Below are 20,022 nucleotides of genomic sequence, written 5' to 3' on the forward strand. Positions count from 1 at the left end.
AACCCGGATGCTCCTTTGGTGTTTTGAGATGGGGCAACTGTTCTGAAGTGGGTGCTTCCTGCAGACTCAAAGGTGAGGGCTCCCGAACTGCTCCAGTGTGGCAGAGTGTGGCTCTTATCTTGGCTTAGAGAGCCAGTGTGGTTCTGTGCCGCCCCTGTATCCTTATCCTGGTCTCACTCTACTTTCTCCTTATACTGGTGGTTAAGAGCGGCGACTTCAGGGTTTGATTCCCTGCTCCTCCACCTGCAGCCACCTGAGTGACCTTGGGCTCGCTACATCCCTGATAGCGCTGTTCTCACAGAGCAGTCCTGTCATAAGCTCCCTCAGCCTCAGCAACCTCAGAGGGTGTCTGTTGTGGGGAGAGGAAGGGAAGGTGATTGTAAGCTGCTTTGGGCAGTAAAAAGTGGGGTATAAAAAAAATTATCTTCTTCTTTGCAGAAGACACATGTGGGTACCCAGAGCCACATCAAGGGCCCCAATGAGTTAATGGAATAGACAGAAACTTTGGCAGCATGGCAGGGGCTCATGGGTATTGTAGTCTAGGGACATCTGGAGAGCCACAGTTTGGCCACTCCTGCTCTAAGTGCTCAGCACAAATTATCGGGGCCTGACGGCATCACAAAGCAGCAGAAATCATAGGGAGAAGACGATTGCATAGGGCGTGCCCCCATGTAGGATGTGTAAGTAGAGAAACCCAACGGCTGAGAGAAAAAGATCCTGCTCCTTTAATAGAAGCTTAATGCGTGGAAATGAGCAGGTGAAGATTTCATGGCGTCCAGGAAATTAACACCACTGGACAAAATAACATCCCATTCAACCTTTATTAAAGGACAATGCTTTGCCTTGCCCAGGCTTTTGGCAGCCCTCCATTATGGCATCATAGCTTTGAAAAGCCTGGGAAATGACCAAGCGAAACGCAGAAAGCCCTCTGCCGAGAAGTCCGTCCACGTTGACCCCCCCCCCCCCAGTTCTGCAGATTGCATGCCTATCCCTCAATAGTTTATCAACTGGATTCTCAGTCCACCAGCCATTCTCAATTTTTTCCTAATGAGGAATCCCAGAGGATTGCCCGCCCCGTCACCCCTCCTATGTCACAATGGTGAACATGGGCTTGCTCCAAAAGAGACCACCGGATTAATCCCCCTGGTTATCCTGCCAAAAGGATGCAACCCGGGCCCCTTAATTAGCCTGAGATGCCATCTGCTGGACACACGGGAGAATTTCACCTTCGGAGCAAATCACCTCAAGGATGGAAGCAGGAACATGAAGCTGCCCCAATCTCTCCTTAGGATACATCCCAATTTAAGATCCCCACCACTATTTTCCTTCTGGCTCCCCCCTCCCCCAAATAAAGTCAGACTTTAAAGAGCCACCCACCAGACAATGAGAACTGGAGCCTTTTGACCATATCGAAAGCACACCTAGATACATACACCTTGAAGAATAACACCATTGATTTTTTTTCAAAATTACTTATTAGATTGACAGAAGATCTGGGGAGCTAAGGAGGGTTGGCCCTGAACCCAATTTGTAAGGAAGGAGACCACTAAGGTAAACTGCCTCTGTGTGTCTCTTGCCTTGACAACCTCAGAGGAAGAAGGAGAAGAAGAAAAAGAAGAAGAGATGGTTCCTTTATGGCAGGGGCAGTCAAACTGCGGCCCTCCAGATGTCCATGAACTACAATTCCCAGGAGCCCCCTGCCAGCATTCGCTGGCAGGGGGCTCCTGGGAATTGTAGTCCATGGACATCTGGAGGGCTGCAGTTTGACTACCCCTGCTTTATGGGCAGGAGTGGTTTAAGAATTTGTGGAGTCTGTGGCTCCAGACCCAGTTTAAGGATTGGCGGGGCCCTAGCAGAGTACAATTGTGGGGGGGAGCAGCCAGACTGGTGCTGGAGGCCCCCACACACAATGGAAAGGGGTGTCACTCCTTGTGTCCTTAAAAGGGGGGAGGGGGAAGGAGAGAGGCTAGGGCCTTGATCCATGTGGGGAAGGCACCTTGTAGCGACGCTGGAAGCATGGGGCTCGTAGCATGTGCTACATGGATGAACCAGCCCTGCTCTCAGGGCCACCATAAGAGAGGAATTACAAATTTACAAGTAACAGACTAAGATGTTAGAACCTTGTGGTTCTACATTATTCTAAGAAGAAAAAAAAACTCCCTTCTGTGTTTTCATTGGGCATACTCCAACACAGAGAGTCAGCAGGGGGTATGGGTTAAAATGCTGGGCTTGTGATCAATTCTCCCCACACAGTCATACCCGTTACTGAGCAGGCCAGAAAACTCTTAGAGGCCTCAGTTACCTCACTGGAGTGCCATGAAGGTCCAGTGCAGAAGGGAAGCCCCTTTGCCCTGCCCTGAGCTCCTTGGCGGGAGAGTAGGGTGGAGTCTGCACGGAGCTTTTATTTCAATCCCAGGTCAATTCAGTCCCTGCCATCTCCACTGAACGCGATTTCCATTTTGATTTTGTCCGATTTAAATTTTCCCTCTGCAACAATCATGGTTGATCCGGAGTGACCCTACCTATATCCTGCAATATCCTTGAGTGGTTTTAACTCTCAATATTTGAAGAATCGGATTGAGAAAGCATGTGGAACCCCGGCAGCTTCAAATTTGTCCCTGACCTCTGTGGTAGGGAAGCCCTGATTGGCCAGGCTGCCCAGGTGACAAGCTTGCCTTAAAGGGGAAACCCCTAATTTCTCTCAGCAGAAGCTCCCGGAAGCCCTAACTTCTGTCAGTAGAGATTTGCCTCCTGGATTTATTCCCTCCTCCTCTGCTGTCTCCAATCCTATCTCCCCCCCTTCAAGAATAGAAAGAAAGAGGCTCCTGCTGTGCTTGGCTCCCCCTCCCCTTCTGAACTTTGCTAACTATGTGCAGAACACTTTTCTGTTTTAATGGGGACGGGGGACGAGGGGAAAATGAAGACCCGACTTCAAATCAATCTGGATTCAGTAGGATCCACAATGGAAAAAACAAAGTAAGTGCAGATTCATCCTAGGACAGAAACGTGGCAGATAGATCTCCGGTCCATTCCCCCCCCCCAAAAAAAATCCCCCTCTGCCCCATCCACCAAGATGAAGGTTAGATTGTCAGGATTCCTGGAACATTCATAAGGCAAGTCCCAGACCACAGCAAAAATAAGGTGCAGGTTACGGTTCCGTGATTCATTGCCGCAGAGATAGTTCCACACGGCTGAATGGCTGAGCTGTAAATTTTAAAAGACTGTTCTTTTCTTCCAAAACACTTGGATTTTCAGCTCTGGATTTATGGATATTAATTTTCAAAAACGGCCCTCGGATCTACTGAATTATTTTCCACTTCCTGGCTTTTTTGGCCACCGGTATGCAGCACCAGGACACAGATCCCCTCCTCTCCAGCCACTGTTCGCTTCCTTTTATCTTTGCCTCCGGAGGCAAGAGATTTCTCAAGGGTAACAACAACAGCTCCAATTGGCAGGGGAACAGAGAGGGGAGGAAGATCTCTGCCTCTCCTTATCCATCGTAGCTCTTGCTAGTAGGAAAAAATGGGTTAGCCTTTAAGGAGCCACAAACAAAAGGTAAGGCCAAGTGAAAACACACACCCCAGGATGAAAGCTTTCAAGTTCTCCAGAAGTCATCAGATTGCTGGATCTTATAAAGGTGCAGGTGGCGTGGAGGGGGTAGGGGGGGGGAAACCTCCCAGGCAGTGACCTGAAGTCCTCTTCATATCACCCTCCTCTGCTGACTTTCAATGGGCAGAGAATATGACTAGTTGCTTCTTGTTCCCAGCATGCCAAGGGTACAAGCAGATAATAGTTGGGGAAAGCGATCAGGAAGACTTGGAAGCAAATGGCGAAGGAATGCAGCCCATAACCACTGAAATCTTTCCTTGGATATGGCCCCAGTGTTTCCAAATACAGGCTGGCCCCCAAATCTTTAGTTAGCTGTATATTTAAAGACACTGTGGGTGTTCTAAGTCAAGGAGAAAAGACGCACCAGTGAGATAGAATCATAGAGTTGGAAGGGGCCAGACAGGCCATCTAGTCCAACCCTCTGCTCAATTCAGGATCAGCCGAAAGCGTCCATGATAAGTATCTGTCCAGCTGCTGCTTGAAGACTGCCAGTGAGGGGGGGCTCACCACCTCCTAAGGCAGCTCATTCCAATGCTGAACTATTCTGGCTGTGAAAACCTTTCTCCTGATTATCTAGCTGGTACCATTCTATGTGTAGTTTAAAGCCACTACTGTGGGTCCTAAGCTCTGCTGGCAACAGGAATCACTCCCTGCCCTCCTCCAACAACCTTTCAAATCCTTGAAGAGAGCAAATCATGTCCCCTCTCAACCTCCTCCAGGCTGAACATTCCCAAGTCCTTCAGCCTTCCTTGAAAGGGTTTGGTCCTCAGGCCCTGGATCATCCTCATCTCTCTCCTCTGGCCCCTCTCAATTCTGCCCACAATCTGTTTGAAGTGAGGCTTCCAGAACTGCACACAGTACCCCAGGAGCAGTCTGAAGTTAATATCATAGAATCATAGAATCAGAGAATCATAGAGTTGGAAGGGGCCATACAGGCCATCTAGCCCAACCCCCTGCTCAACGCAGGATCAGCCCAAAGCATCCTAAAGCATCCAAGAAAAGTGTCTATCCAACCTTTGCTTGAAGACTGCCAGTGAGGGGGAGCTCACCACCTCCTTAGGCAGCCTATTCCACTGCTGAACTACTCTGACTGTTTAATATTTTTTTCCTGATATCTAGCCTATTGTGGCTCCAATGTGGCTCGCATGTGTGCCAAAATTATGGGTTGCCCCTCACCTTTCTAACACTCTCCCCATTGGATTCCACATGGTATTCTGTCAACAAAAACTGTTGCCCCTTAGAAGGAAATGTAAAGGCAAGAAAACGGCTTCAGTTGATATGTTTAGCTGCCCTTTTTACACTGCTCCGTGGCTGGGACCCAGGAGGAACCTCCAATGAGCTGGGAGGGGTACAGGCAGACATGGAAAATTAGTTCAGATATTACTGGAGCAAAACCTCATTACAGGAACGAATTGCAGAGCACAAGCCCGACAAAAGACATTTGAGTTAGAAGGTGAAATATCACACACACGCTTGGTAAATAAAACCAGCTGGATCAATTTCTTTTCTTTCTCTCCCCACCCCGCCCCCCGGTGCGATGCTCAATTCATCATCGAGCATACAGCGCACGACGATTTTCTTCTGGAAGTGAGGTACTTATGATAAAATGCCGTCAGCTTCAGCTACGTTATTATAAAAACAACCTCTAATTTATGGAAGCCAAGGCATTTCTTAACCACGGAAGGGGAGGGGCCACAGAGCGTAGGATGCAGAGTGTGTTCCTGGTTGCCCATGCCAACCTGTGGTCCTCCAGATGTCTATGGACTACAATTCCCATGAGCCCCTGCCAGCATTTGCTGGCAGGGGCTCATGGGAATTGCAGTCCATGGATATCTGGAGGACCACAGGTTGACTACCCCTGGCCTACTCTATCCAAGCGATCAACCCAAAAGGCAATTTATACGTTAAAGCCACAGCCTGACGAAAGCACAGCCTGAGACGCTGGACGGGACAACACAGTCTCTTTGGACAATAAGCTCAATTCTCCTTTGAAATCCTGGGAAATTTAGACCTCTTTGCAATACTTGGTCATTTGTTGGACAAGAAGAAATTGGTTCTTATATACTGCTTAAAAGCAGCTTACATTCACCCTCCCTTTCCTCTCCCCACAACAGACACCCTGTGAGGAGGGTGGGGCTGAGAGAGCCCTGATATCACTGCTTGGTCAGAACAGCTTTCTCAGTGCTGTGGTGAGCCCAAAGTCACCCAGCTGGCTGCATATGGGGGAGCAGGGAATCAAACCCGGCTCGCCAGATTTGAATTCCGCACTTCTAACCACTGCACCGTACTCCTAACCACTACACCAAGTTGGGTACCAAAAGATACCCAGAACTTGAACGGGCATTTTTGAGTCTGTAGCAGATTGTAAAGGGAGATTCTTACCTTTACTTGTCTTTTAAAAAGGACAGTCCCACTCATTTTTCCAAACTCTGGTTCACTTCAAGATTAGCTCAGTTTTTCCAGGCTCTAAGCCCTATGAGCTCATCTGGAGGCACCCAATGGAGTCATGGTGCTGCCATTCGATCCTGGGATTCGGCCAGTTTACTTCCCGAGTCAGTCCCTGATCACTTGACAGCCATGGTGTCATAAGAAGAGGAGGTATATTGCACATTTACGAGCAGGCAGTCTCAAACTCCCCCACAAAGTCTCCCGATTTCTCACCATCCCAGCTCCCAACTTCTCTGTCAATGATCTTGTGCCACGCAATAAATCCTCCCACCCCTTTAGGATCAGCAGTGCTGTGGCATTCTCAGCTGGGGCTCTCTTCTCCCCGTTATTGTGGTCACCTTTCTCCCGCCTGCATCTATGCTGGAATGTGACTTTCATGCTTGTTTTAACCCAATCAGTATGGGCGGGTCTAAAGCCCAGTTGGACATAGAGCATCAGGGTCCAAGTCAATTTTTTCTGTCATGAGGCAGGCAGAGGTGTTTACGTTCTTCCTTCTTTTGCAAAACGGGGCTCTTCCACCAGAAAAACAGGATACCTCCCTGACTGTCCTAAGGCTATTCCGCACACCTAGGATAATGCACTTTCAATGCACTTTAGAAGTAGGTTTTTCTGTTCCGCATAGGACAAATCTAGGTGTACAACTAGAGAGAGAGTAGCATATAAACAGGATGAATAACATTTGTAAGAGCTGCCTTGAGGGGGACTCTTCAAAGTTCCCCCGATCCTGGCTGCAGCCTGGAGAAACACCTGAACGATCAATGGATCATGAGGCCGTTTAAACATCTCACCAGCAGTGCTCCTCCACAGCTCAGTTCCATCACGCTATGTTTTAAAAGGAAAGGAGAGGAGGGATTGTTTTGGAACTCGTTCCCAGCTCCCCTGGCAGGTCTGGGTGATACGTCAAATGCTTTCCCCATTTTATTGCCAGATTTTGGCAGGAACGGAGCAGCTAAATTACACCCTTAGGAAAAGGAGACGGATTTAACAGCCTATGCTTTCTGGCTTGCAGCCCTGGGCGCCTCCTTCTAGCCCAGAGGGTCTTTCTCATCGGTACCAAAGCGCCATGCAATGTAACAGGGTAGCTGGCAAGGTCAGTTGGCGAGATTTTGCAAAACAGCAGGTCAGATAAGTCCCCGCTAAGCTGTATTGTGTATTTAAACATTTTCAGTCAACGTGCTGGAAATCTGGGCAGCACGGCAAAAATAGTTTGGAAATGCTGTCCTCCTAGACTCGGGGGTCTTTGGAAAGATGCAAGCATCCTTTTGAGGAGAAGAGAGTCAAGAGCAGCAGGGTGGGCTGATGGACCAAAATCAAGGTCAACATTAGCTGCTGCTTTTGCTCCCCTGGGATCCAGAGGTTAAATGAAAGGCACATGATGAAGCAACCTCTCTGAAGTTAAGCCTTGGTGGGTGATTGGATCAGTGCTTGTTAAGGAAAAACCCTTTGGGAGCCTTATGGGTATTGCCTCCTGGGATAGGAGGAAGGTCATCAATATCTTAGAGATATGGAGTTTTCCAGTATTCGACCACATCCACATCAGTCAAGAGGTGGCACAGAAATCGGTAACTAGTGGATTGTTCCGTAGTTTGGAAAACAGAAAAAGTAGATGGGGCTCTGAGTTCTAAATTTAAGGACTGGCTTTTAATGCTAAATTATGATGATTCCCTGACAGCTACAATCTCCCCCCACCCTTTCCTCAAAACTTACTGTAACCATGAAAAAGGGCCGCAGAAAGAGTTGACCTCATCTTAATGGTCCAGCTAGTGGTGATCTCTTCTGAGCATGTTTCCCTTGCTGCTAGGGAAATAGCTGCCATATTCAGGCAATAAGGGAAGAAGTTTGTTTTGTAGTTTTCTCAGTGGCAACCTGAGCATGATTAGAAGACTATTAGCAGCCAGGTCTCAAAAGATGAGGCTTGCTTTAGAGACCCCCCCTCCCACCTCCAGCACAACTGGTACCCTTCACCGGAGGTCAGCTTATGGGAGAAGGGTAGCACTGGAAAGGAAGTCCAGGAAACAAGATCACCCAACCCTGGAAACAGGCAGAATCTGCTGGCAAAGTAATTAACACAGCAATGATGCACAACCTGATTCAAGAGTAGATAAAGGTGTATTCAGGAATTAATATACTTGATGCAATCTATACACATTGGATAATGCACTTTCAATGTGCTTTTGCATCTGGATATTCTTGTGCAAACCAATTAATGAGGGGGACACTGGCCTTTCCTTCTTTTCGCCTAATGTCTCAAATAGCCCAAGCATCGTACTGCTATGGTGCTAAAAAGATGTGTATCTCATGAATCGCAAACAGTTGACTACATGATAAATGTCTAGACAGTTTCACTGTGGAGTACGTGTGAACATCAATCATTATGATATAAAATTTGAACACACCCTCCCCTCTGCAAAAGAATCAGGTGCCTGGGGGTGGAGTGCCCGCTGTAGCTATGGAGAGGGAAAACACACACAAATGACCGAGACTTAACTTGACATTTTAAGAGTTTGGGGTGGGGGGAGAAATCGCTTGTAAGAAAGACGTGACGGTTCCTTTATTTTTGGAGGAAATATTCCAAAGATTTGGTGGCATCTCCAACATGACAACATTTATTGTGTCATAGTTTTTGCAGGACGGGAGGCCACCCAGATAAAAAAAAAAAGGAAGGGGTATTCTTTGTCAGGAAAATAGCAGGCCTGGTGCTGTGGTATTATCCAACCCACTTGGTACCATGCAAAGCACAAATTACTACCCAACCCAACCAAATAAATGCAAAAGCTGAAGCCGTACTGGTGCATCAGGGGTGCTCAAACTGCATTTGCTGGCAGGGGCTCATGGGAATTGTAGTCCATGGACATCTGGAGGGCTGCAGGTTGAGCACCCGTTTTACCCTATACGAGGAAAGAACAGAAAAATAGAGATTCTTCCCTACCAGAGATGTTTATTAAATTACAGATGACTCATTGCCCGTTTTTCAGTATTTCAGGTCCATACCATTTCAGACTTCAGAAGACCACGACTGAATGCTTCTCTACCCACACAAGCTGAATTGAGTTCATCTGATTCATTTCTGTATGAATGTGCAATCACTACTGCGGAATATGGAGTTATGCGGAAGTTTATATCACGATGAATAGCTTAAGGCGGCACAAGACTCTTTTGCCATGCGTGCTGCAACCTACCGCCAGAGATACCTCCCTGGCAGGGCATATCTGTTATCTTCATAGAAATCTGCATCGTCTTCTGAATTTGATGCATTATGCACTATTAAATAGCACAATGTATTCCTTGCGCAATCAGACACCGTGTTGGTGATGTCATTAATGGATTTAAGAAGTGACTCAACATCATCTTTGCCATAACAATTCTATATACTAATAGCAAAGTTGGCTAAATTTGAGGATACTTAAATCCAGAGATTGGAGCTGTGAATGAGCAAGACACAGTTTTCTACAAAACTTGTTTTGCAGAAAAAAGTGAAATGTTTTTTTTTTAAGATGGGTTAAAAAAAAAACCCTAAATGATAAAAAGCACACCTGTAGCCTTAAGAAATGGATTCCCTTAGTGGCCGCTGCTGGGTAACTGCAGCTTTCCAGGCTGCATTTCTGTGAAGGACAAAGCAGGAGGAAAGAGCAGGGTCTTTCCAGGGCTGTTTTGGCCTTTGAGGGAAGACTCATCAGGACCATCCCTTATTAAGTTAGCAAGCCCCAGGCTGGGAAATTCTGGGGATGTTGGAGTAAAGTCTGGGAAGGGTTTGGAGAAAGGAGAGGACCTCAGCCGAATATAATTCCATAGAGTCCACCCATCAAAGGAGCCATTTTCTCCAAGGGGTTGCCAACCCTAGTTAGAAAATTCCTGGAAATTTAGGGACTGGAGCCTGGGGAGCAGACATTTCCTTTCCAAGTCTCCCTCCCCAAATCTGTAAGAATTTCCCAACCTGGATCTGGTGCCCCAAAAGGGAACTGACCTCTGTAGCTCTAAAATCTGTTGTGAGCCAAGATTTCTAGGTACCAGCTGGAGGTTAGCAACCCTAGAAAGAGAGCAAGAAGCCGGAAAAGAGGAGAAGCTACAGAGGCTTTCAAGGAAGGGCAACAGAGAATAGTGGTGGAGGGGGAAAATGCCTCCTTCAAGTCTTAGTTACCAGCTTGTAATTACCAGTTTTCAACTAGCAAATAGGTGCCAAGGGTATATAGGGATGATGCTAGCAGAGCACCTGGTACCAAAGTTCCAACTGCTTGTTCGTTATAGAAGTATAGAATATATTTTTGCTTTCCTTTTCAATCTATCAGTATCTTCAATTTGCATTGAGACGTTAGCAGTACACTGACCACCTGTTGATTTGGGGAACCCTCATAACTAAGTTGTTGCATTAAATCTTTTTGATTCGATCAGTTCAGTTTACTGACTGCCTTTGACCGTGTCATGTTCATAACAGCACCAAAAGAAATCACCAGGTCGCTTGGCAACCGTGGTTTGAAGGTATTCTGACAAAAGGCATTCTTCAGCAGTTAGTCCAAAATACTCATTTCAATTTACAAACCAAAAAAAAGAGGTAAATTCCGAAATTGAAGGCAGAGGGAGATTTGTATTGCAGAGTAGCCTGTTTGGAACAGAGGCATATTCAGATGTCATGAACAAACTTTGGGTCATGGGTCAGGTTCACATCCCCCTCCCCTTCAGGCAGAGCACAGAGGCTGACGTTTTCTGGTTTGGAAAAAACACTGGGCACAATGACAACTGGAGATCTTTTTGGAACCCCAGCATTACCATTTTGCCAGATTTAGTTCACAACAAAATGCCAAACCAGAATGGCAAATAGTCGCAGCAAACCTGACGATTTTCCTCTGCAAGCACACCGAATTAAATTTTTGATGTCTGTAGGCAGCCAGTGAGACAGCTATGGCTATAAATCTGTTTTTGAAGCAGAAAAGCATTTCAGTGCCCTGTAAATTTGAGCTCAACATTTTTGCTCAGAATTAAACCATTCCTAAACATTTAAAATTGGCAAAGGCATATTATTCCTAATGTATATCTCAAAGGCAGCATAAAAACCCACAAACTACAAACCAACCGTCAATTCCTTTTGGTAACTCCAGTCCAAACAAAATGTATAGGAATTGTCCAGGCTACTTCAAATCATTAATGGATCTTTTTATTTCTTCTTTTTATAATAATTCAAAACTTTGTAAATCATCCAAAATCACAGATTTATGATTTTGGATGATTTACAAAGTTTTGAATTATTATAAAACGCATAAAAACCCAGACAGTAGCTTCCCCGTGTCATTCCGGTGACAACCAGCCAAAATAATCTCAGCGGAAATGACAAGCAGGTAAAACCATGGCTTGAACTGGGACTCCAACACAACTTGATTTGGCTCCAGTTGATTTGCCTTGACAAGTTTTAATCGACGTGCCTTAAGTCCTGCAAAAGCAAAGAAGCAACAAGAGACGGGAGGGTATTTCATGTACATTTTATTGCATTGCTATGCATTATTCAGAAATGGCATTGCCAGCTTGCCTCTGGAAGGAATGATTCAAGACACATGTTCATTCCTCATCCCCAAAGGAAAACCATCAACTAGCAGACCCCAGTGCCCCCCTGGGTTTCTTGAAGGGGATGCCAAAGCATTTAGGAGCCCATTAAGAGCTAGGGCTCAACCCGATGATAGTCTGATACGTGCACTTAATTCCACCAGATTTATTCGTCAACTATCTAGCTGCCCAATCTATGCTTCTGAGATTGGAGCAAGTGGCCATGGGAGAGAGGGGATCTTTAACCATTTCTCTTTGTGTCTTTTTCTCCCCACACCCCAAAGGAAGGTAACTGCTTGAAGAAATTCGAAAATTTTAAGCTGTTGTTTGCGTCATTGTCTCTCATTTGGCCTTGGCCATCTAGGAAGTAAGAAATCTCTTCAGGAACCCTGAATGTGAGCACCCCTAGTCTAGAGGCTGCTGTGTGCCTGTGGACATCACCATTCTGTTACGGAGCAGGCTGCTCTCAGGGAATACGAGAGGTATTCCCTTGAGGTATTCTTGCTTTCCCAGAAGCCTTTGCTTTGGCCAAGGTCAGCAGGCGCCCACTGTGTCACGCACACAGATTTTGCGTTTGTTACCCAATACATTTCTCTGCATCAGCTGTTGGACTTTGGTCACACATCAGTGAAAATATTCTCCAAGGTTATACGTGCAACAAGATCTGTTTCTGTTCTGGCTTAAGCTATCAAGTATGCTGGACGGAGGACGAGAATGGGGACAAGTCAGTGCATTACGGAGAGTTTATTCGGAAGCTTTTGCTTTAGGTCTCTCACCCACAAAAGACATTTCGTGTTTACAGCAAGTTATTAGGAACTGAGATGGGTTTTTTGTTTTAATTTCTACTGTTACAAAAGTAGAGCGTAGGAGACTGTTCTGAGCCATCTTCAAAACACAGGCTGATATTTTTGTATATAAACTGTACACAAAAAAAAACAAAAACAAAAAAAAACAAACCCAAGGCACTATACATTTTTTGGATATCAAAGTAGATCAAAGTTTGATTCAGAGAGTTTCTCGAGAAACCCAGGTGATAAATACAAACGCTTGGTTTTGTTTAGCACCTGGAGCAGCACAGAGATCAAAACCGTGGCCCGTTGCCAAGAGAAACCGTTCGGGAGGCTCAAGAGGAAAAAGCAGTCATGGCTTCGCAAACTTGGAACACGCAATGGCACCTTGGCCGGCTACTTTCCTGAAGCCCCCTCTCGACAGAAAGTCACGAAAGTGAGTAATACACGTTTGCATTGTTAAATACATCCTTGCCCTATTGTGTTTTGTATAAATATAAACTCTTTTGAAAATCCACAGCTTTAACAAAGGTAATGCTTTACAAAAAAGAGCCTCTTCCCAGCTCAAATGGCAAGTAGGGGATGCAGGCCAGAGGAAAGTTGCAGCAGCCTACTGTGAAAAGTACAAAGAACAAGAGTCATAAACATCACCCCCCCCCCTAAAAAAAAAAAAAAACAGAGAGAAAGAGAGAGGTTGCCGGAGTTCCCTATCGCATTTACAATATCGTGTCGTTTTGGAGTAGGCAGTAAACTAGCAACTTCAGGCCCTGTCTCATTGCCTTGATGGAAACCGATGCGAACCATTGGCTGGCAACTGCTGCAATTCAGAGATGTGCTGATTGGGTCTGGCCATCGCCCTTGGCTACAAACAATGCACTGATCAGAAGAGTCCTTTCGCCTTTTTGAGGTTCACCTGTTTCCAAGAAGGCAGGTTGTTGTATTCGTCTCTTGTCATCTGCAATGCAGTCTGTTGGGGAGAAAGCATCAAAAGCATTAGCAGCATAAAAGGACATTTGGCGGGAACTCATCTTGGGCAAGCTCCTAATTCTAGGGCAGCCTGTTTCAACCTTTTCAACCTATTTTTCAGGTTTCGAGGAGCCATGGAAATGGGCCGGAACTTATGTCAGCTGGCCATGCCTCCCTGCCAAGGCCGAGGAGGACTGAGGGGGGGAGAGAAAGGAAACAGTTTGAGGCAAGAACAGGCACCCAGGCTCCACCCCTTTTCCTAGTTATGGTAACCACACGAGAACGCTGCCCCCAGGTCAATCAAAGTGTCTGAGAATATAGCCGAGTTCATTCAGACAGGATATTGAGGAAAAGCCAGAGAGCCCTGGCTGAGAATTCCCTTTCTAGGTCTTCTAGCATCAACTACTTTGTTTTGGTTAAGGTGATTTCAAAATCCTACGCTAAATCATTTTTACTGTTTGGAAGGCTTTTTGAATTTCATTATGGTTATATCTATGTTTTATTAATTTGGGCCTTAAATGAGAGAGGCGGCGTAAAAACGCCCTAAATAAATAAAACAAAATGTGACGACAAAGCAGCACGAAACACAAATATGGCAGCTCCTCCCCATTTACCTCGAAGTCCTCATCCGAAAGGTAAATTTCAAGTTTTAACGGATCCACACCCTCAGGGAGAGGCCTTGCCAAGATATCGGCCAGGGGATACAGCTTTTTGCACAGTTTGGACAGCACGTCTTCAACAAGGATGATCTGGTTTGAAGCTTCGGCGTCCTGAGGTAGAAGAGGAATCAAAGAGAAGCCATGAAGGGGGAAATGCATTCACGAAGTTCCCCCAAGGTGCAATCCAGTGCTGGATACAGCCTAGCTCTCCATTATTCCATGGTGTCTACATTTTACCTCTCTGCTTTCTTCAGGCATGGGGTCATTTCTCATCCCATTTTGAAGGGTGAGTAACAGTGTTCAGCATTAGTGTGAGTCTGGCAGTATCTTAAAGGCCAACAGGTTTTCTAAGGCTTAAACTTTCCAGAGTCAAAGCTCCTTTCATCAGATACGAGTAGGAATGGAGATTCCCCGGGCCCTTATAGGCATAAGAAGAAGAGCCCTGCTGGATCAGACAAGTGGTCCATCTAGTCCAGCATCCTGTCTTACAGAGCAGCCAACCAGTTCATCTGGTAGGCCAGGGGTAGGCAAACTGGCCCTCCAGATGTCCATGGACTACAATTCCCATGAGCCCCTGCCAGCAAATGCTGGCAGGGGCTCATGGGAATCGTAGTCCATGGACATCTGGAGGGCCGCAGCATTTGCTGGCAGGGGCTCATGGGAATTGTAGTCCATGGACATCTGGAGGGACACAGTTTGCCTACTCCTGTGGTAGGCCAACGACAAGACCGAGAGGGCCTGGCTGCTTGCTCCTTCCCCACCCCAAGTTAATCCCCTCGATTTCAGAATGGCCCAGCAGCAAAGCACCCACATCTCCACCCGTGACTTTGCACGTCAATAAAGAAGTTACGGAAGGTTCCGTTACCATCTCCGTGATCTCTGCAATGTCTTCCCTGTGCTCCCAGCTGGGAAACATGTTGGTGAAAGTCAACGGCTCAAGACCAGCATGAATTAGGTAAGATTTAGGAGGCTTCTTCACATTCTTTCCTACGTGTGGACAAAAAGACAAATAAGAGCAATGATTGAAAGACGTCTCAACAAACTCCTTTCCTCCCGCAAGGCTCCTGTAGAAAGTTTTAAACCTTTAAAAAGATGCGCATCACAGGCACAAGCAGTTACCATGTGCCGAGGTCCAGTGCTGGCTGGCTGACTGAGCCCAGAGCCATCTGCTTGGGCTGGCAGGAGCCTTGGCCTACTGCAGCTAGATATGCCTTGTGCACGGCAGCGGACAGATTCAGGAGCCGACCCTTGTTAGCATGAGGAAAAGCTATGCACAAAAATTAACAGTGCTGCTACCCCTCCGATTTGGGTCTCCGTATATTCTCTGTCTCTGAACATAAAAATCTTCTCATAAAAAAGAGAAGATTCCCCTCTAAGAACTCTCGTCAACCAGCCTCCCTGGCCAGCCATTTCTTGACTTTTGGCCTCTCTATGGCCTTAGTAAAGCCACACTGGCCTGCCTCTCTGTTTGCTACACCTTGCTGATCGGCCTTACAAAGGTCACAGGGTTGCCAGATACGAAGAAGAAGAAGAAGAAGAGGAGTTGGCTCTTATATGCCGCTTTTCTCTACCTGAAGGAGGCTCAAAGCGGCTTACAATCACCTTCCCTTTCCTCTCCCCACAACAGACACCCTGTGAGGTGGGTGGAGGCTGAGAGAGCCCCGATATCACTGCTTTGTCAAAACAGTTTTATTAGTGCCGCGGTGAGCCCAAGGTCACCCTTGCATGTGGGGGAGTGCAGAATGTGGCTGCATGTGGCTGCATGTGGGAGAGTGCAGAATTGAACCCGGCATGCCAGATTAGAAGTCCGCACTCCTAACCACTACACCAAGCTGGCTCTCTGACAATGCTACTCTCATTCAAGGGTTCATTATTAGGCATGTGCGATTTGAATCCCATGTTGATTTGGACACTTTTTGGACTAATCCCGTTAGAATTGACCTCCCCCTGAAGTGAAACTAAGTGAATCAGCCGTGGTCAAATCGCTGAGCTGCCATGTGGCCATGTGGAGGGAGGCTCAGCCAGTTTAAAGGGACCACATTTTCAGAAGCCAAAACAACAGGCCATTTCCACTGTTCAGTCCTACCTTTGCAATACTGGAGGACCGTCTCCATCGCACATTTCCGGTCTGAAGCCCATCTGATTCGGGCCGACCCTGCGATTTCGTTTTCCACAGGCCACCAGCCTTGCCAGAGGTACACTTCATGGTGATTGTCCACAAGAAAGAGGGCTGTTGAGACACAACAAACATTTGCTTCAGCAACGCAGTCCGTCAGTTTTTGCTTTGCATGCCAAGGAGTCTTCAGAAATGGCCTAGAGCCAGGCAGTAGCCATTTCAGAACGTGCGAGACAGAGAGGGGTGCTCTTTTGGGGGGGGGCGTCACCCCTCCAAGAAAGGAAATAGCCAGTAGCATGGTCATGTTATACCGGCTCCTTCAAGGTCACCATGCAACCTCAACTACCTCAGGCAAAGCACAGAGGGCAAACCTGTTTTCCCTATTTTGTTTCATTTCAGAATGAACTTATGTAGAAACATATGTTGGGTGCGTGGAACGGAACTGTTGTCACCACCAAAATGGAACACCGACTTTTCCTAAGGCATCTGTGTGGTCCAGGGTTATACATAATGGACTGGGATTTGGGGCATGGGGTTTCAAATCCCACATCTCCATTGTGTAGCCCCTGTGGCAATTTGCTCAATCCTGATGTCGAAAATGAGAATAATAACCTGAGAAACAAAGATCAAAGCTGTAAAGCAAACTGCACAAGCAACAGCAGAATCCTCACAGTGCTGGTTTGTGTGCGTGTTTTTAAAGATTTGTTGAGAAACTGTGGCTTGGATACTAAGCCGCTTGAGTAGAGTCATATTTATATTCCCTGCTTCCCCTCCTCTCAATGTAGCCTCCTGTACCTTGAAAAATGAAACTCCTAAAGGGCAGCAGACCCCAGAGCCGGGGGCCAAGCTGGTGTCTGCAGCAAGAGGAAAGGAGTCGGCAAAGATCTCCTGTTCTTCCTCCAGAGACAGGATGGCCATTCCATCAGAGAAGCAACTGGTAGGCTGACGGAATGGAATCTTAGGGTAAGTCTGAGATTCCCAAATGTGGATCTTACGGTGCCTCATTTGGCTGCCTGAAAATTATCAATGTGTTTAATACAGGGGTAGTCAAACTGCAGCCCTCCAGATGTCCATGGACTACAATTCCCAGGAGCCCCCTGCCAGCGAATGCTGGCAGGGGGCTCCTGGGAATTGTAGTCCATGGGCATCTGGAGGGCCGCAGTTTGACTACCCCTGGTTTAATAGAACAACTGACATCCTCAAACTCTTTCAACTTCTACATGTGGAATGAATAAGATGACTTGTAAGAACGAAAAGAGGAAAAATCAAAGCAAATTTCCACACCTCGCCTCCTGCTCCTCAACAATTCCCAGTTTTCCCAGTGGGGAAAAAAAATGAAAATATCCTCAGGTGTTTTCAAAGTGTACTATACAGTTTTGAGTTTGAAAAACCTGGCCTCAAGGAACATTATACAACATCCTCACGAGTACAGGCTTCCTTGGGAGGTAGTGGGTTCTCCATCTTTGGACATTTTTAAACAGAGACTAGATAGCCATCTGATGGAGAGGCTGATTCTGTGACGGTTCAAGGGGGTGGCAGGTTACAGTGGATAAGCAAGAGGGTTGGGAGTGTCCTGCATAGAGCAGGGGGTTGGACTAGATGATCCAGGAGGTCCCTTCAAACTCTATGATTCTAAGAGAACATACACCATAAGATGTTATTTCAGAGTTTCCTACTGATTTCTTTCTCCTTAACTTTGTTTCCCCCATGGGCCTTCACATCTCCAGTTTCTGGACAGGCCCATCTTTCCACAGGCTTCTTAGATATGTTTCCCCATGCAGGACTTGACATGGCTAAAATTGTTCTACATTATTGCTTGCACTCACCTGGCTGTGGGGCTGTGTAGAGATCTTCCTGCAGGAACGGCATAGAATTGACCACAGAGGGGTCCCTAGCTGGATAGATGTATTCGGTGGCTGAGAATTCACCCGATGAACTACTGAGGATGAACAGTCGGGGGGTGAAGTTAAACTTCCCAGGATCTTTTAAGAACAACAACAAAAGTATTGAAAGTCATTGGATTAATGAAAACATGACTGTAAAGGTCTTATTGATCAATAGATTTGGAAACCCTACCATCCAAACAACCTTTTTATGCATGCGTGATTCAGTTCAGAGAGTCCAAAAACTACCTGAGTCAATGTTGATTTGGACACTTTTTGGACTAATCCCATCTGAATCAAGCTTTTCCTGACATTAAACTGTCCAAATCAGGCTTGACCAAATTGCCATACTAAGATTTCGGTGGAATTTGGCCATGCAGAGATTGGGCAGTTTAAAATGACCTAAATTTTCATATTCCGTTTGTTCCAGGGGGGGGGTGAGGTAGAGGCACCAAAAAAGAACCCCAAGTTTCAAAAAGATGGGACCGGGGGGTCCAATTCAAGACGGACCCACACAGAGTGCCCCCATCAAAACTCCATTGTTTCTAAAGACGAGACAAGAATAAAGAATCTTTTAAAAATGGCGCTGAATCACTTTGGATTTGGCTGAACTGATTTGGCCGAATCCAAGCCAGGGTAGGGTGCTTCAGATTTGGCCAGAATTGATTCAGGCTGAATCCAAAATGGTCTGACTTTTTCTTTTTTTTACATATGCTTAGTTCTTTTAGCTATTTAAAAAAACAACTGTAAATCAATCAATAAACGAATGCTTTACTTGTGAATAGTGGTAACCTGTGAATAGTGGTTGTATTGTTTTCTGTTAAAATAACATACCTGTTACACAAGGTATGTTATTTTAACAAAAAACAATACAACCTGCCTCAAATAATTATTCACAAAATTTCTTATTACAGTACATAATTTGTGTTTTGTATGCAAATATAAGAGTACTCCTCTTTTCCTTGCTTCCACACCTGGGCAAAAGTCTGTTTTTATCTTGAGTAAAAATAGAAGATAATTCGACAAATGTTTGCTTATATTCTGCATAGACTTCAAATACTGATTGAGGCACGTGCAAACACACTATTATTTCATCCTTCATGATCCTCAAACCAAAGTTATTAGAATTCAGATTTCTAAGATATTTCAATGACACACACAGGAAGCCCAAACACACCTTACCTTGTAACATACAGTCGTAAGCTTTCCGGTCCCTCCTTCCTAAGGCATCCCAGAATCCCAATGGCTCTGTCCCTTCATCACATTCATGTATTGTAACCTTGCTACTGCTGTGCAGTCCTGCTTCCAATGGACATCTGAAATGCAACACGATACGCCCCCTGGCATGATTGCAAGTTTGTGGTGCTTTGTAATACCTATTAAGACAGACTTGCTCTTTATCACCTTGCTGAAAAACCTGACACAAAGACCAGGGACCAGCCACTTGCTGGTCTTTACTAGTTCCCTTGCCTCTTCATCCTTTCTTCTTCTTCTTCTAAAGCTCCCTGACTTTGGTAGCAGTTGAGCCACACATTCCATAACTTCACAGAATCAGAATCACAGAATCATAGAGTTGGAAGGGGCCATACAGGCCATCTAGTCCAACCCCCTGCTCAACGCAGGATCAGCCCAAAGCATCCTAAAGCATCCAAGAAAAGTGTGTATCCAACCTTTGCTTGAAGACTTTTCCCCATTGTCATCATTACCCAACTCTCATAAGCCTTTTATAAAAACTGCAGGCAGAACAAGCCAAAATCTACATGAGAACAAACAGCATTGCCACTTACTGCTCTTTTATTTTATTGGCCGCTGTCCTTCCTACGTCTTTTGCGTGAGGCTGGGCCTTGCAGCCATGCCACAGGTAGATGAGGGCTTTGTTGATGTTGAGAACGATCATCGAAGTCCTGGACCTGAGGCTGCTACAATGGCAGGCGACTTCAAGCAAGTTTCCTTCAACAGAAACTTCCCCTCGTACACAGTACAATCGCCAGTCACCTGTAAGTGGGGCATTGACAGAGCAA

General features: G+C 46.1%; 1 protein-coding gene across 16 annotated transcripts in view; it reads right to left on the reverse strand.

The window, feature by feature from the left end:
* Positions 1-11,512: 11,512 nt before the first annotated feature.
* SVIL (supervillin) overlaps positions 11,513-20,022 on the reverse strand; it is a 162,188-nt gene continuing 153,678 nt past the window's right edge. For all 16 annotated transcript variants that reach the window (XM_077303818.1, XM_077303811.1, XM_077303819.1 and 13 more), the window contains 7 exons: positions 19,789-19,996; positions 19,184-19,317; positions 17,945-18,100; positions 16,089-16,232; positions 14,868-14,989; positions 13,958-14,113; positions 11,513-13,344 (listed from right to left, as the gene is read on the reverse strand). In XM_077303818.1, coding sequence (XP_077159933.1) covers positions 13,258-13,344; positions 13,958-14,113; positions 14,868-14,989; positions 16,089-16,232; positions 17,945-18,100; positions 19,184-19,317; positions 19,789-19,996 — 1,007 coding nt within the window. In that variant the 3' untranslated portion in view covers positions 11,513-13,257. The remainder of the gene's footprint in view (positions 13,345-13,957; positions 14,114-14,867; positions 14,990-16,088; positions 16,233-17,944; positions 18,101-19,183; positions 19,318-19,788; positions 19,997-20,022) is intronic.

Source organism: Paroedura picta, chromosome 11 (genome assembly GCF_049243985.1).
Source record: "Paroedura picta isolate Pp20150507F chromosome 11, Ppicta_v3.0, whole genome shotgun sequence".
Classification (NCBI taxonomy): domain Eukaryota; kingdom Metazoa; phylum Chordata; class Lepidosauria; order Squamata; family Gekkonidae; genus Paroedura; species Paroedura picta.